The 14,622-nt window shown below is 42.3% G+C and overlaps 1 protein-coding gene across 1 annotated transcript; it reads right to left on the bottom strand.

Annotated features, from left to right (window-relative positions):
- Positions 1-2,166: 2,166 nt before the first annotated feature.
- LOC308687444 (galectin-3-binding protein A-like) lies at positions 2,167-14,349 on the bottom strand (the record flags this gene model as incomplete). Its single annotated transcript, XM_081360001.1, has 5 exons — positions 2,167-3,199; positions 8,776-9,037; positions 11,662-11,793; positions 11,881-12,084; positions 14,289-14,349. 5 exons carry the CDS (start codon positions 14,347-14,349, stop codon positions 2,167-2,169), a joined length of 1,692 nt encoding a protein of 563 aa, XP_081216127.1.
- Between the last annotated feature and the right edge of the window lie 273 nt (positions 14,350-14,622).

Raw genomic sequence — 14,622 nt, 5'->3', positions numbered from 1 at the left:
TGACTTTCTTACTACATAGCCAACATTTCCATGTAGGCTCCATGTGGGTTTGTGATGGGCTGTCACTTGGGCCCTGCATGGGCAACCCAAATGGGGCCCATAGAAATGTGTCCATTGGCTCCACACGGGCATGTTAGCCCATAGAGGCACATGATGTGTCCATAGTGGGCTCTAATAGGGGCCATTTAGATGTTCATTATATGGGCTCACTTGGGTCACAAATGGGTGTTAATAATAGGGCCGAGGTGGGCTGCACACAAAAACCATATGGGACCCACAAATGGCCCAATTATATGTTTTATATATGTTTTTTGGGATATTTTTCATTTTCACCATCCAGAGATTTATTGAATTCACGAATCATGTTCATGGATGAGGTAATGAATACATTTTTGTATTACCTGTACGTTTGATCGCACTATTTTCTGTCATCGTAATGAATTAGCTGCAAGGCACATGAAATATATTAGCCTGTTACTGATATGTGACTATTTGTCTAATTATTTGGTGGGTTACACAATTTTACGTGTTTAAAGGGATAGTTCACTTTGAAATTAAATTTTGGTATGTTTTAGCTTACCTCAAGGGCATCCAAGATGTAGGTGTCTTTGTTTCCACAGTAGTTTCAATTTTGATATTTTTAGGTCAAACCGTTCTTGTCTGTCAGTCATTTCATGCAGGTCTATGGTCACTGTCTCAAAGAGCATGCACAGAGAAGTCCAAATTAAAACAATTCCCCATCGTCCAAATTAAACAATTCCCCATCGTAAGTACACATTGACGGCCTAAGACACGAAACGAGCGGTTTGTGTGAGAAAACGAACAGTATTTATATCGTTGTTATCTCTTGAACACAGCCGCGTCCAAATGATCTGAGGGCGCGGGCGGGTATAGATATATACACTAGACGTCGCCTTGGCTACTGCAGTTCATTGGAACGAAACCATAGCCAAGCGACATCTAGTGTATATGCACCCGCGGGCGGGTATAGATATATACACTAGATGTCGCCTTCGCTACTGCAGTTCATTGGAACGAAAACGTAGCCAAGCGACATCTAGTGTATATATCTATACCCGCCCGCGCCCTCAGATCACTTGGACGCGGCTGTGTTCAAGAGAACAGCTCTTTGTGAACCGCTACATCCCTATAGCAGACCAATAAGAGTGCCTGTGATGACACCTGTCCACCGTCTAAAGTGCCTACAGTGGGCATGTGAGCATCAGAACTGGACCTTGGAGCAATGGAAGAGGATTGCCTGGTTCGATGAGCCACCTGGGAGCCACCTGTGTTACCTGGGAGGTGGTACCAGGATGCACTGTGGGACGACATGCCGGTGGATGGAGTGTGGGCAATGTTCTGCTGGGAAACCGTGGGTCCGGATATTCATATGGACTTGAATTTGAGACCTGCCACCTAACTAAACATTGTTACAGACCAGCTACAACCTTTAGGACACTGGTGTAGGTGGAAAGTGGCCTCTTTCTGCTGGATAATGCACCCTACCACACTGGACACTTTGTTCAGGAAGGGTTTGAGGAACATGATGAAGAGTTTAAAGGTGTTGTCCTGGCTTCCAAGTTCTCCATATCTCAATCCATTTGAGCATCTGTGGGATATGCTGGACAACAATTTTGATCCATGGCGGCTCTTCCTCGCAACCTAGAGGACTTAAAAGGGATTACTGCTAACGTCTTGGTGCCAGAGACCACAGGACACTTTCATGGGTCTGTCGAGTCCCTGCCTCGGTGGGTTGGTGCTGTTTTGGCAGCACGCGGAGGACTAACTGCATATTAGGCAGGTAATCATAATGTTTTGGCTCATAAAGATGATTGAGCTTAATCAGATTTACCACTTTACCAGCTTATGATACCAGCTAACCAACAGTATAACAGGATATAATAAGAAAACTGCAAAAGAAATTATGAACATGTTTTTTATTTTTATTATGCATCTTCAAACAATCAAACATTATTAATGTCTAACAATAATCATTACATGAAAAAATCAAAATGGTTAAATGAAAGCCCTACACTGATCATATACTGACAGTGAACATTATAAATGAAGATTAATGATTAATTTGAAGATTAATTTGATTGATTTTAGTAAACAGAGCCATACTAAAACAGTGGCAGAAAATTAGCTGATGTCAACAGTGCGCAATCAGATATACTCTGGACGCACAACAAATCTAAAACTGTAGTCATCAGGACAGGGGTTAGGCAGGCCCATACTGCTGTTATTTGGAATCACTGCCATGTCATTTTTGAAGTCTTGGACATGAAAGACATTGTTTTGATTCTTACAGGTGAGAATCAACCTGTTGCTGAAGCGAATGGTGTTAGCGTAATAGTTCTGATTACCATATGCCAAAAACCTTGCAACAGGAAAAGATTCACATGAGACACCATAGTTAGAGCATTCCTGAGCACTAAGAAAAACCTGGGCTTGCCACTGGACCATCTGATCTTTATAAAGAGCACTAGGGTGTACATGAGTGGAGAAGGTTTGGATTCTGTTATTTTGGCCATAATTGTAGTGATAGTATGGGTAATAGGTGGTTGTGTCATTGATAAATACACTCCACTCATCAGTGTAGATTCTGGGCAGATAATCATTACTCATGTTATCCATTTTATTCCTGATCTTAGAGAAAGGCAGAGCATTGAACTGAAAACCTCTGAGCAGACCAGTTAGGTACAGTTTCTCATGATTCTGATGGAGAACACTTGAGGAAAACTGTATTTCATACAGTTTATCCACTGGGATCAAGAGGAAGCGGATGTGATTCAGGAGGCTGGCCTGTTGTTCTGAACTAATTTCATCACCTTTGTCTTGGATCCATCTCTCCAGAGCTTCAAGAAGAAAAGCTTCATCATTCACAATCAGGTCTGAGCGCTGCAGCAGAACGTCCATCATGTGAAAGGAGATGGTGCTCCACAGCGGAGAGCTTATGAGGAACTCACAGTTCCAGGAGAGATACTGAAGGACATTCTCCTGCAGAACAAGGTCACCTGTGCGGACGCCATACTCGTACATTGATAGCTGTGTCCGGAAGGTGTTGTCTTCAGGAATGAGTGAAGTGAAGAGCCTGCCAACATCCTCCATAAGCGTCTTCACTCCGAATATAAATGACAGCTGATGGAGACATTGAGCCGAGGTGATGGAAACATCAATTTCACGTGTGTACAAATACCTGAGCAAAAACAGATATTATTAGTTTCTATGTACTGTGTCATTAGTTCTAAAAGGGGCCATCCTCAGAAATTTGTGTTATTTGGGCCAAAAAATAAAGGATTCACGATTTGTATTATTTTGTTGAAAAGGTTACTGCAAAATTTACAAAATCTTATTTTCCCACCTCTTCCAACATAGGGCAACATATCTCCACCTGTGATCAAATATGGGGCTTTCAGTAGACCAACTAAAAATTTACAGCCAGGTCCGACCCTAATATTTACAGGGCCAAGGAGAATTTTTTTTTTATGGATGCCTCCACATCCCCCAGAACTAAATGAGCTATTTATTGTTGCTATTGCTATACCTAATGCTAAAGTACTATTATTTCAACCTTGTCATAGTAGGATTATAATTTATATAAATTGTCACAGTCAACAAAAAGAAGAAGAAGAAAAAAAAAACTCAGAACAAAATCAATAATCTATTAAATTTTCTTTCGAAATTATTTGTTTTGCTTAGGTGGACGGAACCATTATTTTCCTGTTTATCACTGTAAGGCCGCTTTGAAACAATCTGTATTATATAAAGTGCTAAATAAATAAAGGTGATATGACTTGATTTGACTTGAGAGAAAGGGCCCAATTAGGTATCAGCCTCCCCACCGAATGAAGAAGCAGGGGAGTAAAAATGTCATGGGGAGTAAGATTTCCATACAACACCAGCAACAGCGTGTGGAACTGGGAAGTGGTTGTAGCTGGTGGCTACAATATAGCTATGTAAAGCTTAAAAATAGTCTATCTAAAGGTTTGAATACACTACACAGAAAAAGTCTCAGATTACGATTGTAATCCTTGTTCCCTGAGAAGGGTTAGGGTTAGGGTAGAACAAGAAGCTTTACAAGGCTACAAGGATGCTTTGGGAACGCCTCTGCGTGATTATGTCTGAAGCACGTGTGTGAACTTAGTCCATTGGCATGACGGAGCATCACAGGTGGGGTGACATCAGGAGAAGGAAGCTATAAAGCGCACCCAGCTTCTAATAGGCCGAAGCAAGTAGATCACAGAGACGCAGGGAGTATGGCAGCAAAACGCAGCGTCTCGTTCACTTCTCAGGAAGGGTTACAGTCGTAACCTGAGACATTCCCGTTTGTTTCGCACCATGAAGTGAAAACCCTCCACTTCAATGCATACAATTTTGTTGTGGAGGGATATCTGGAGTGAAGTATGGTCTCAACAACCTCAGTTGAGAGACCTGAGTCTATGAGTTGGTCCCCCTCAGAGGCCAAACCCACAGGTTCCATAAGTCTGGGCAGGGGTGAAGAATCGTGCCTCCTGCCTGAGACAGAAGTTCCCTCCTGACCGGAATCTCCAAGGGAGAGTCGTCGAGGAGGAACACTGGGTCTGAGAACCACCCTTTGTTTGGCCAGTACAGATTACACGGTCTCAGCGGACCCTCTCCAGAACTCTGGGAAACAGAGCAATCAGAGGAAAAGTACAAACATCCTGAGACGCAAACAGATCCACTTCCGCTTGGCCATACACTCCTCATATGAGCTCCACCACCTCTGGGTGAAGTCTCCATTCTCCGGGCCTCAGTCCCTGTCTCGACAGGATGTCTGCTCCTAAGTTTTGGTACCCTGGAATGTACATCTAATGGTACATCTGTCATGAACATGACGCAATGACAATGAGCTCCTAACACGGGACCTTGAGACAAGAACCAAGGCTTCCTCCATATACCAAGGTGTGGAGACACCTGCACGTAGGGATGGGCATCGTTAAGAAATTATCGATATCGATGCCATTGTCGAGTCTGCTTATCGATGCGATTCCTTATCGATTCCCATATCGATTCCTGTACCATTTGCTGCACACTTACAGGGTGGCTTTGAGAGTTGTTGGCTTTGAATGTCTAATTTAAAGTGGTTTTAGAGAATGAAAACCAAGTGTGCAATATCAATACAGAAGTTGAATGCTTTGACATTTCTAAAAAAAGTAAACATTTCTAAAACAAAGCTTTGTATTGTAATCACACTTAGTCGTGTGTGCTAAACTATAAAAGAGTAAACAACGCATCATGGTTTACATCTTAACTTTAACTTTTATTGTTTTCACAAAAACTTCATCAATGAATCATTTAACATTTAAACATTTCTAGCAGTTCTTGTGCAGAAAAACAAGCATGTCTGCTTTTTCTGGGAGGATCCTTGATCTCTCCAGGCTGATCATTGGTTACTTACATCTAGCATTAATGTTTTGATATAATTTATAAGCCAACCTACCATTGTTTGTGGAGCGCAGGCTGTCTGCAATATAGTGCACTCCTGGTATTTAATGCCATGGATATTATTTAAATGTTTGAGCATATTTGTTGTGCTCCCCCCTGAGATGCTGACACGCATATGATGACAGTTATATGAAATATGCGTCCGAGGTTTTGCGTTCCCAAACGTACATTATCGGAAACCTAAACAAACAGCACATGAGGAGACTGAGTATGTGTGGAGCAGCGTTTACTATGAACGGAGCTGAGGAACTTTTAACAATCTGCAGCATATAAATAATTAAAGCGTCATGCTTCTCTGTAAAAAACAAAAAAAACAGCGCATATATTTTTTGCGCATATCACAGCCTTTACGATTTCATGATAGCACTCTGCTATTTTATGATTGTAAATTGTTTTAAAAAGATCGCGTAGCCTTAGAAAACGGTGTAATAATGCGGTTCATGGATTCGATCTAAACAGGCTATGAAAATGTGAACTTGGAATATGACTTTGGAATAAAGACTAAAGACTTTGTTTACTTCTGTTGGCGGTAAAGAAGATCAAAACAGACTAGCGCGCGAGCCGACCACTACCATCTCTCTCTCTCTCTCTCTCTCTCTCTCTCTCTCTCTCTCTCTCTCTCTCTCTCTCTCTCTCTCTCTCTCTCTCTCTCTCTCTCTCTCTCTCTCTCTCTCTCTCTCTCTCTCTCTCTCATCAGAGATGACGTCTCACGGCCAAATCAAATAAACAATCGGAGGAGAGCCCTTTTAGCCAATCAGAGGTGAAAAAGGCGGTACCTTCTCCTACCATCCTGGGGGAAAAAATATCACACAAATATACAAAATGTGTAGAATGGTAGAATGGCGCTTTTGGGGATCATTTAAAAATCCAGTCCCATACTGTGACGTCGTGCCGCGACGCGGGAATGGACAGAACGGAACGTTCGGAATCGTTAGTGGAATCGTTAACTTGTGGACGTGTACGATTCCGATGGATCGGAACGTTTGGAACCGGTTCCAAACCGGAACCTGGAACCGATTCCCAAGCCTACCTGCACGTAACCTTGATTATGCGGAGTGGGTTCCCCCTCGGGGGAAAACCCCTTGGGACTGACTCAGATGCACTGACACACTGTGCCTGAGGCATGACCTCGCTGGAAACCTCTGCGCCCCGAAGCACAGAGGGTGGCAGGGGTGGCAGACACTGAGAAGGAATGGGCACCACATAATGAGGTTGGAACCACTTACACTTCTCTTTACGGTCTCGTAAACGCGAGATCGAGCCACTAGATTCTTTATTGCGTAAGACTTTCTTCTCTCGAGAACAAAAGTCAACAGGGGCAGAGCTAAAACTCCCGATAGTGCATTCCTGTAATCGTCGGGAAATGTTATGAATGAATAAATGCTCCCTGTATGTGCATGCTCCTCGTAAGCAGGGAATCATTTAAAGTCATGCTCCTCGTAAGCAGGGAATCAATTAAAGTCATTATAAACACAATAAACTTACATGGAACCATGCACCTCTTTGATAGGAGATGCAGGACAAATGAAAACAATAGGTGAATGAGAATGAAAAAATCGGCTCAAAATATCAACCATGTTAGATTAGAGCCCTGCACGGGCCTCAAATCTAAGCCCGAGCCCGGCCCTGGCCCGAGACGCTCAGGCCCTAGCCCGACCCGTGTCCGACAGCTCATCAGAATTATCAGCCCGAGTCCGACCCGAGCCCGTTTTTTTATATATATATATTTTTTTCACAGCAGCAGCCTGCCCTATTTGCAGCCGTTAAAATAGGTCATTTTTGTTAGTTATGTTTCTTTTCTTTTCATTTCTTTATTAAGTTAATTAAGACAAATGTTTTGAGCATTTTTTTTTAAATGACGACCAAGCAGCCGAGCCGACAGCGAGTAAAACATGTGATCAGTTTAGCCTCTCAAATCAACGCTAATACTTTACTTGGCTACAATAAAATCCATAAATATAAAACACTTCAAGCATATCACACAGACAGTTAAGTTTAATGTTTATTTATTAAACCACAGTGAACAAAATTTTTTTGAAATACTGAGGCAGGCTCAGGCTGCTCGCAACAGCGCTCGCAAACGAAATGAGCAATAGCCTACAATCTAAACAAATTAAATTAAATAAATCAAAAACAAACTTGCAGGTTATCTTACCTAAAAAATGCACAACAGAACATGGCCATTCTTTGTAGTTTCCAACAGTTAAACGAAAATAAAGTCCAATCAAACGAAAAGTTAGAACAGTCTCTTACAGAGCATCGTGGAGTAAAAGAATAGCATCCACAGTGGAAGATTTTAACCCAGTCCTCTCTTCTATCACTCTTCCCGCTGCGCTGAAGACACGCTCGCTGCTGCGATTTTCTCTTAATATTCTCCATTATTTGCACATGAGGTGAATCATGGGTTGCGCTGACGGGAAACCTTCTGTGTGTGTGCGTGCGTGCGTGAAACTGTCATGTCAATCATATGTCAGTGTAATTATAAGATTATGAAAGTTATGAGGTTATGAAATGTCTATGTTTGTTTTTCTATCGTCTACGTCAACTTCTCATATTTTTTTAATAAATGTCTAAAAATATAAAAAGAAGGATAACCCAAAAAAGGCCAGAGGCCCGGCCCGCGTGTTACCTATGACGTGAAAATTGGCCCGAAGCCCGGCCCTAGGGGCGTGAAAAAGTCGGGCCCCGTCGGGCTCGGGCTGAAATGCAGGGCTCTATGTTAGATCTCCTCCAATTGGATGGAATCATAGTCAGAATCTGAAATCTAAAAAACAGAGTATGATGCTAATTGTGGATGATAGTGCATGGACGTCATGTTTACAAATGATTGGAATTCACTAACATACACACGTTTAACTATCAAATCTGATTTTTACGAAGCGTTTGTGAATCTGGAGAAGAGTTTTCGGTTAGGTGCGTTTTACACGCAAATTACTCATATAACTCAAATAATAACATTCAAAAATAAGTTAATATATTTACGATAGTTTAATGAATGAGGCCCATTAAATGTCACCGGCCAGTGTATTTACACTGGCGTGATTTTAAGCTTCAGTATTCTTGGATAAAGTTGTTTTCCTCATAGCGTAAGATGCTGACAAATAAATGAACTTGTCATCAAGCAGTAATAACTTTCGTTAATACCTTTTATTTCTAAGGTGTGGCTTATTTTTTTTTAGATCCACAACCGTAAATATTCCAGTTTATCCCATTCATTGTCTAGACACAATAGGCCACCAAATACACCATTCCAGAGAATCACACAGAATAGACTGAGAAAAAAAAGTGTGCTATTCTGAAACTTACCTGAACAAAGTAGGGACATGACGATGGCACGCCTGGCTGACATCCACTGTGAGGTTTCTGGACTCATTTGTTATGTTTAGTTCTGGATAAATCATGAGGATCATACTGTGGGCACAAATAGTAAACTCTGCCTCTTCACTGAGGTCTCGTACATTAATGCTGAAATCACAACCATATCCACTGTCAAACAGAAGACCAAGATCTTCAGACAAACCCAGACTGTTATCCACAGAGAACTGAAGATCGCTGGTTATGTTTGTACCTGCAAAGAAAATGTATAAAACATTAAAATGTTCCTCAAGTTCCTGAATCTGATAAAAAGCTGTGGTTAAAGCATCTAAAAAATGACAAAAATTTCTGTGGAAAACATCTAGGTTACTAATGAAAACACAGTTCCCTGAAGGAGGGAATGGAGACGTTACGTCAGACGTGAACTGACAAATTGGAATCTCACCTGAGAGCCCAATTCCCTTAGAATGTAAACTAAGCAAGCCAATGGACATTGCAATGCAAGCAAATCTTGCCTCGCGAACCCCCCCCCCCCCCCCCCCACAAAGCGCCATGAATGGAAGCGCGCTGCATTCGCTCAGTTAAGTTTTCCACAGAGGAGCTGAGACGGTGTGTCCCAGCCATTCAACGTTGGTACAGCAATTGTGGCGAACGGGACGTGACATCTCCGTTCCCTCCTTCATGGAATGTGGGTTATATTAGTAACCTAACACATCCCCTATTAGTCAGTCATGTTCGATATTACACCAGACGTGAACTAACGAATTGGGATCCCTAACAAAATGCCACAGATGCTGCCCCTTCCAGTGCCCCGCATAAGCCGCCTAACGGTCTCGAAAGGTCCAGACTTTAATGCAGAAAGAGTGTCCATCACTGCTGTTTCTTCTGACACTGGGAAAGTGAGCCTATTCCAAATGGAAAGGGACGCTACGTAGACCACATCCTGCCCGTAGGGAAGTTATTTGTGGAAATTACACATATGGACTGACCGTTAGGGCAGTGCTACATATCTCTGTAGAGATATGGATAGGAAGGTGTCCGTGGTAGATCCAGCCTAGCTAAGTAAATAACGGCAGAGACAGCTCTGCCAAGGGAAAGATGTGGGCTTGCCAACGGGGAAGCTGTTCCGTGGAAGAATACACATGTGGGATCACCCGTAATCGCAAAACATGGGCACCTAGTCTAACACAGGGGCTAACCTTCTGGGCATAAACACAAGTGCTAGACCTAGTCCCAGACGCCTCCGTCGAGACACCAGGCGGGACCCCCCAATTACTATCTACTCATAGCTAGTAAATGCTAGGACACAGGTTCTACATGGAGATTATAAAACTTTTTTCAAATGTGTGGGGTGTCGACCAGCCCGCAGCTGTCTGTCAGTGAGGCCCCGTGCACCAATACCCAGGAGGAGGCAATGCTCTGAGTGGAGTGTGTCCTCACCCCAAGGGGGCATGGCTAGTCTTGAGCCTGATACTCCAAGACCATGGATATCCACTATAGGTTGTGTAGGTTCACCACCAGTCATCTGATAACTAATATTGTTGGGGGGGGGGGGGTACTTCTGGGGGTAGCCACCTATGTCCTCTGCGTCCTATCCAGACACCACCCGTGGAGGTTCCAGAGGTCTGGACGCGGGTCGCATAAGGTGCTCCATCTCTGAGAAAGCAGGTCCTTCCTCAAAGAAATTTACCAGGGAGGGGCTGTCATGAGGAGCACCAGTTCTGGGAACCTCCTCCCTGACCTTGCACAGTGTCTGTGCGAGAAGGCTCACTTGGGGAAACGCATACTTGCGTCGGCCCCGAGGCCAGCTGTGTGCCAGCACATCCTTGCCGAGGGTCTCCTCAGTCAGGGAGTAAAACAACTGGCTGTGGGATGTGTCCAGAGAGGCAAACAGGTCTACCTGTGCGGCTCCGAAGAGTCTCCAGATCAGCTGGACTGCCTGGGACTGGAGTCTCCATTCTTTTGGGAGCATGGGCTGTTGTGGGAGTTCGTCGGCTGCACAATTGAGCTTGCCTGGAATGTAAATGGTGAAAACCGACCTCAGGTGCTTCTGACTCCAGACATGCAACGGGAGTGTAGACCACCCTCATGGTTGATGTATGCAACAAGTGTTACCTCTGCGACCTTCGTGAAGACCCAAGGCAACAGTGACAGCCCGAAGGAGAGGACCTTGTACTGACATGCCCATCCCTCGAACGCAAAGTGTAAGAGTTGTCTGTGTCAAGGGAGAATCTAAGCATGAATGTACACGTCCTTCAGGTTGATCGCTGAAAACCAATCTTGGGGACAAATTCATTCGAAGATGCATCTCTGCATTGACATCTTGAACGGGAGCTTGTGAAGGGCCTGATTCAAAACACACAGGTCCTAGATTGGCTACAATGAAGTATGGGCTGTTAAGCCCTGGCTTCATATCAGCTGGAGGGGCCGGCTCTATCGCGTCCTTCGCTAGTAGGACTGTGATCTCTGCACGCAAGACAGAAGCATCCTTGTCCACCACTGAGGTGAACTCCGCCGCTGAACTTGAGAGGACACCAGGCGAACTGAATTGCATAGCCGATCCTGATAGTCCAAATGAGCCAGCGAGAGGGTCTGGGAAGAGTTATCCAGGCTTCCAGATGGCATACAAGCAGGGTCAGAGGGACTACCGACGTAACCGCAATGGGGCAGCGTGGTGAAGCACAGGGGCCCGACCTGGAAGGCACAGTGTCTCGGAGTGGGGACTGAGTGTTCACGAGGCAGGGGGTGCATGAGAAGGCATCAGGAGAGATCAGGTGAGATCCCAATTCGTCAGTTTACATCTGACGTAACAGCGAACATTACTGACTGAAGAGTTTGAGGAGTTGTAATTTTGGTAAAATCTAGCAGATGTCTTACCAGTATCGCAGGTCACTCCTGCATCCTCTTTATGTGAGCAGTCAGTAACACCCCAGCCTTTGAAGCAGCATTCCGACAGTAAGCTCTCTGAGCCACTACAGTTCATGTCATCCAGCCAGATTGGACCAGAGCCTTAAAAGTATAATAGAATAAATATAATACTATTGTTGTTATCACAATGTGTATCAATCAAATTATCTTCCTCATGTTGCACCATACCTTCACCATATTGTCCTCCAGGCGTAACTGAGATTGCTCCAGGGAAACCCATCTGACGACACACTACTTGTGCTTCAGCCAGGTCCCATCCGTCATCACAAACTGTTCCCCACTGTCCATCATGATAGATCTCCACACGACCAGATGAAGGCAGATCTCCGACGAGCCTCACTCTGCCCTCTCGCTTAGGCTTTGACTGCTCATCTGCCACAAGCAATGTTGTTAATTAATATGTTGATTATCATCATTATTAAGATTATTATGTTTCTACCATTTTATATGTTTGGGAACAGTTCTTCTAACCCCAATTGCCCAGACAGCAACATAGTATAAGCCCAGATCCGGCCCACATCTGCCCACACCTGGGCAGACACTATATTGCTGTCTGGGTGATGGAGTGTGTAGCTTTTCATTTCTTAAACAAACATTTAGGAACACACCTATTTGGCACACCGTCTGTTTACCTGACCAACCCTCAAAATCTGTGTGCCGAACTGCGCGACGCATTGGACAGCGTGAAGAGAATGCATAAGCTACATTGTAGTGAAGCGCAGAGCACAATCGATTTCCTGGGTAGACTATGAAATAACATTTTGAAAAATAAAGTGAAAATATCGCCAGAGATAAAAGAGTAATTTTATATTTATTGCTATCAATCACTGTCAGAAATGAATTAAGCCAAATACCTAGATTGTTTTCTAACATATTAAATTTGTAGGCCTATGACATCTTTAAATTTAAATTCTTAAATTTAGTCAATAAAATTTGAGTTTGACACAAAATCTGAGGCTGTTTCAACCAAAAGCATCTTGTGCTGCATAGGTGGCAAAGAAAGAGCATCTGAATTTGCTTTTAAATGTATTTACACAATTTAATGCTGCTCAGAGAGGTCAGTAAATGCCTTTTAACAGCAACTGCAAATGCATAATGCAATTTGATTAATTTTATGTTTTTAAGATAAAGTTTTGAAAACAGAAATATTAAATAAATTACAAGATGATGATTAGGAAATATCGATTTCATCTAAGCCGGTGGCTGGAAGTCAGTAATAATTCTTGTGTTTCACTTTCCTTCAGTTATTCTGCTCACTATCATCAAGTGTCTTCAATAATTGAACGATCATCAATCAATTAATCATTTAAGTACCTAATTAACTGATTCAGTGTTACTGGTTGCTCCCATATAACACTAGGTGGTGTAAAAGCAATGCATCTCGCTGCAGCCTGCGGTGGACATCCAACCTGGCCCGCATATAGTGTGACCTCAGAAGCTACGCCCATGTCCAAATACGGAACATTCTCATTGGCCTGTTTTATTTTTTTTTCAAACCAGTTCAGCGAAAACTCTGCCCTGCAGCCGATTCTTAAGATTTTATTGGTCATGTCAATCACATTACTGATTACCTACACCAAACACTGAAACTTATTGTAACATTAAGCCTAAAAAACCCTTTTAATCTAGAAACTACATACTGAAACTCACCTAATGTGAGTTGGATATTCACCGCAGGATGCCCTACTTCGTTAATTTAACACTGGGGACCGATGACTCAAATACTTTGAGTAGCATAAACATACTTCAATTGAGTGAATGTAACTCATGAAAACATTGTAAACATGTTGTCACATATTTTTTTCAATACATGAAAAGCGGCAATTGCTTATGTATTATTCAATATTGTAATATGAAGAGTTCACATGCAAAAGCCTCTAAGTGCCATCTGAAATTTTCTTCTAGAATGATAATTTTTATCAAGCTCATATATTTAAATTCAATAATTTCACTTAAATGGCAAAGTGAAATTACTGAACTTAAATATACGAGCTTGATAAAAATGATCATTCTATAAGAAAATTTCAGATGGCACTTAGAGGCTTTTGCATCTGAACTCTTCATATATTAACACAATATATTATTATGTCAATTTTTCAATTAATTAAAACAATTTAATTTATCTCTTTCCATAAGGGCAATGCAATTACCTTTGATTTTATTGAAATGAAAAAAAAAAAAATTTTTTTTTAATAAAAATCAACATTAATTGCGGGTGCAAAAGTCATGGTGATTCAATGCAACTGCAATGATGCATTAACATTGTTTTAATGGTTGCTTGCTACCTGAGTATTTTGTATACATTTATATAAATGGTTCATGAAAATGTGCTCAGAAAGCCCAGAACAAACAAAACAGAGCAATTTGTAAAACGAATAAGACTATATAAAGGACAGTATTGGCTGTGTAAAATCAGATGAGCAGCTTTGCATACCCAATAATTATACAAGATAAATTCTTATATTTGTAAACACATGCTGTTTTTGTCTAAGATTTATACAGAAAATACAAATGATTACGGTATGAAGGTCATATTGTAATTCAAATTTAAAGCAGTGGTATGTTCAGATACTAACCAAACAGAGTCCAACGCTGTGCTGACACAGGTAGAAACAGCAAGGCCCATACAAGGTACATGTCCAATCGCTTGGCGGAAACTCTTTACACCAGCCAATTAGGATGGAAAAGATTCATGAAAGACTATAACAATTCCTCTTGTATCTCATCTAAATATCTACCAAATCAGGTCAAGCATTGTGAGATAGGTATCACTTACATGTTCTACACTGTCCAATCAAATTTGAGGACTACCTTAAATTTCATTTCACGAGAAAACAAAACCTGTGGTGTGCAGACAAAACCTGTTTGACTGCATGGCTTTAGGTTTGCCACACACACACACACACACAC

The sequence above is a fragment of the Scardinius erythrophthalmus genome (assembly GCF_964197995.2).
Source record: "Scardinius erythrophthalmus genome assembly, chromosome: 1".
Classification (NCBI taxonomy): domain Eukaryota; kingdom Metazoa; phylum Chordata; class Actinopteri; order Cypriniformes; family Leuciscidae; genus Scardinius; species Scardinius erythrophthalmus.
The sequence above is the reverse complement of the archived record's forward strand: the minus strand, read 5'-3'. Positions and strand labels throughout refer to the sequence as shown.